At 41.2% G+C, this 2,328-nt stretch overlaps 1 protein-coding gene across 1 annotated transcript in view; it reads right to left on the reverse strand.

Annotated features, from left to right (window-relative positions):
* Positions 1–844: 844 nt before the first annotated feature.
* Positions 845–2,328, reverse strand: part of LOC104528904 (laminin subunit alpha-4-like) — a gene marked incomplete at both ends in the record, with an annotated part of 31,360 nt that continues 29,876 nt past the window's right edge. Inside the window, one exon of the mRNA XM_010173061.1 lies at positions 845–956. Coding sequence (XP_010171363.1) covers positions 845–956 — 112 coding nt within the window. The remainder of the gene's footprint in view (positions 957–2,328) is intronic.

Genomic DNA, 2,328 nt, shown 5'->3' on the forward strand with positions numbered 1-2,328 from the left:
ACCCAAACCATTCTGTGATTCTGATTCTATGATTCTATGTGTCGGGATGCAAACTCAATTGGAAATTCTGGTCAGATCAACCAATAAGCAGCTTCAAAAGAAAATCACCACCGCCTCCCACACTGAGCTTGAGGAAGCAGTAAGTTCACCAAATTATTTACTGTTCAGCATCCTTTTCTTTTTAGAAGCATCTGCATGAAGTTATATGAACCAGCACAATCTTACTCAGCAACAGTTTGCTAAAAGGCAAGAACTGGATTTAAAGTAACACTCACTGGTGTGATCACTAGAGCTAGTCAGACCTAACTTTCATAGGTTCAAAAGAGAAAGCTCAATTTAGAATAAAATCTATCTAGCTATTCATATGGTCTCCTTTAATTATCAGCAGGATGGGAAAAGTGCACTTGTATGAATCTGCTGACAAATAAGACACAAAGTGCTCTCATCACCTATCCTGTGCTTGTGTTTGTGGCTCCATCCAGCCCCAATCTCATACTGACTTTTTACCACAAATATATGTAAATACCTTGAGCAGCTACTCAAACAAACAAAGGCTACAAGCTGAATTAGGTTAAACTATTTAATGTAAACCTATTTACTATTAGTTTGCTTTGTCAAAAAGAGAAAAAGAAAGAAAAGCTCTTGTTCTGGATGTCAGACCAAGGTAGCCCATGGTGTCGGTTGTCTTTTAAGAGAGACAAGTTTTTGTCATGGCATTGCAGGCTGCAAGAGCCTTATGTGTGGGCTGCTTTGCGAGAGTGCTCAGGTGCTGTGCCATTTTTTTGCTGGAGGTTTCATTAATACATGCTTCACACTGAGCTGAACCAGAAAGAAATCTGTTTACCTTGAATATTATCCCTCATATTACTGAGCTGCTGCACAAGCTGAGTAGCACGGTTGTTGGTCTTCACGGTTTCCTTCTGTACCAGTAGGCCTTTGCTGGATGCTTCATTTCCCTATGAATAAACCATGTGAGCTAAACGTTAGATTTATTTTCAGGTCCATATGCGTGTGTGAGCATGAGCAGTGTAAACACACATTTTGCTTTCTCCTGATGAGCATGTGAAAGTCCATTTATCATATAAAGTGGTATTTACAGAGGTGTTTGAAGTGAAGGGCTGTCTTGTCGGTATTTTCAGAATTGCAGAGTGAGAGATTAAAATCTGTCCCATAATTATCCATCGTTTGCTGCAATCAAATTGTTGTAAATTATGTACCGTTGTAAAACTCCCATCTGCTAAGTTTCCTAGGCATTCAGCAGGGCTGGCTCATTTTGCTGGGTATGGCATTTCCTGAGTAAGCATATTGACTGAAGAATAAGGTGTCAAGCTCACAACCATTTTTAGATCAGTGTCTCCCTTAAGTGAGGTCCCCAGTTCTGCAACTCATTAAAATTAAGAAAAAGCATGAGGATTGAAAATACTCCAAAGAGCATAACTACACTCCTATACTATATTATGCTGGAGGCTGTACTCTGCATTGTATTTCCTTACATGTAAGGGGAATGAAGAGTTACCATGTCATGACTGCATTCCTAGAAGGTCACTGAATTTGAGAGTCCTTAATTTTAATTTTCACTGGTATTTCCCAGGAAGGAGGAAAAAAAAAAAGACTGCTGTGTCATCAACATTTGCTAGACCCTGTGTGTGTGTGTGTGTGTGTGTGTGTGTGTGTGTGTGTGTGTGCACTTGTTAAGTCTGCACAACACACTTGGCAGTGTTAATTTTTGATTAACCCATTGGGGCTGCTGCAGTGAAAATTCCCACTGTAAAATTAGTTTCTGGGGTGCCAGAAGATATTTGGCCGTTGGTGTGCTCACTTGATGCTTGCTTAATGCCTCAAGAACTGTGGAGGGCTCCTCTGCCGTCCTCCCACACTGCACTGCTCAGCCGTGCTCCATCTGCAGGTTCAGCACCAGCAGCAGCCATCACCTCCAAACACTCAGTTCTCCATGTTCACACTCAGAGTTCAGGGGCTTGCAGATGCACCAGGGAGCACCTGAGGGCAGGGCCAGGGCAGCCAGAAGTTCTATTTCTATTTGCTTGTTTTTTTAGTCTTTGAAGGAAAAACACTATATTTTCTATTTGTATTCTCTTATTGCTATCAGGGTTTTTTTGTGGATGCTCTGTTGCTCAGCATTGCCACTTCATGCTTATTTTAAGCAACTTGCTACTGTTTTTACACACACTTGCCTTTACATTGCCAAATATTTCTTTAACTATTGAATACCTGGAGAATTACTGAGAGAGGTTTACTGATTGCCATGAGATGGATGGGAAACGCAGCAGCATGAGTGAGGGATGCTCTTAGAGACCCTCAAATTCCTGC

The sequence above is a fragment of the Antrostomus carolinensis genome, unplaced genomic scaffold (genome assembly GCF_000700745.2).
Source record: "Antrostomus carolinensis isolate BGI_N321 unplaced genomic scaffold, ASM70074v2 scaffold10598, whole genome shotgun sequence".
Taxonomy (NCBI): domain Eukaryota; kingdom Metazoa; phylum Chordata; class Aves; order Caprimulgiformes; family Caprimulgidae; genus Antrostomus; species Antrostomus carolinensis.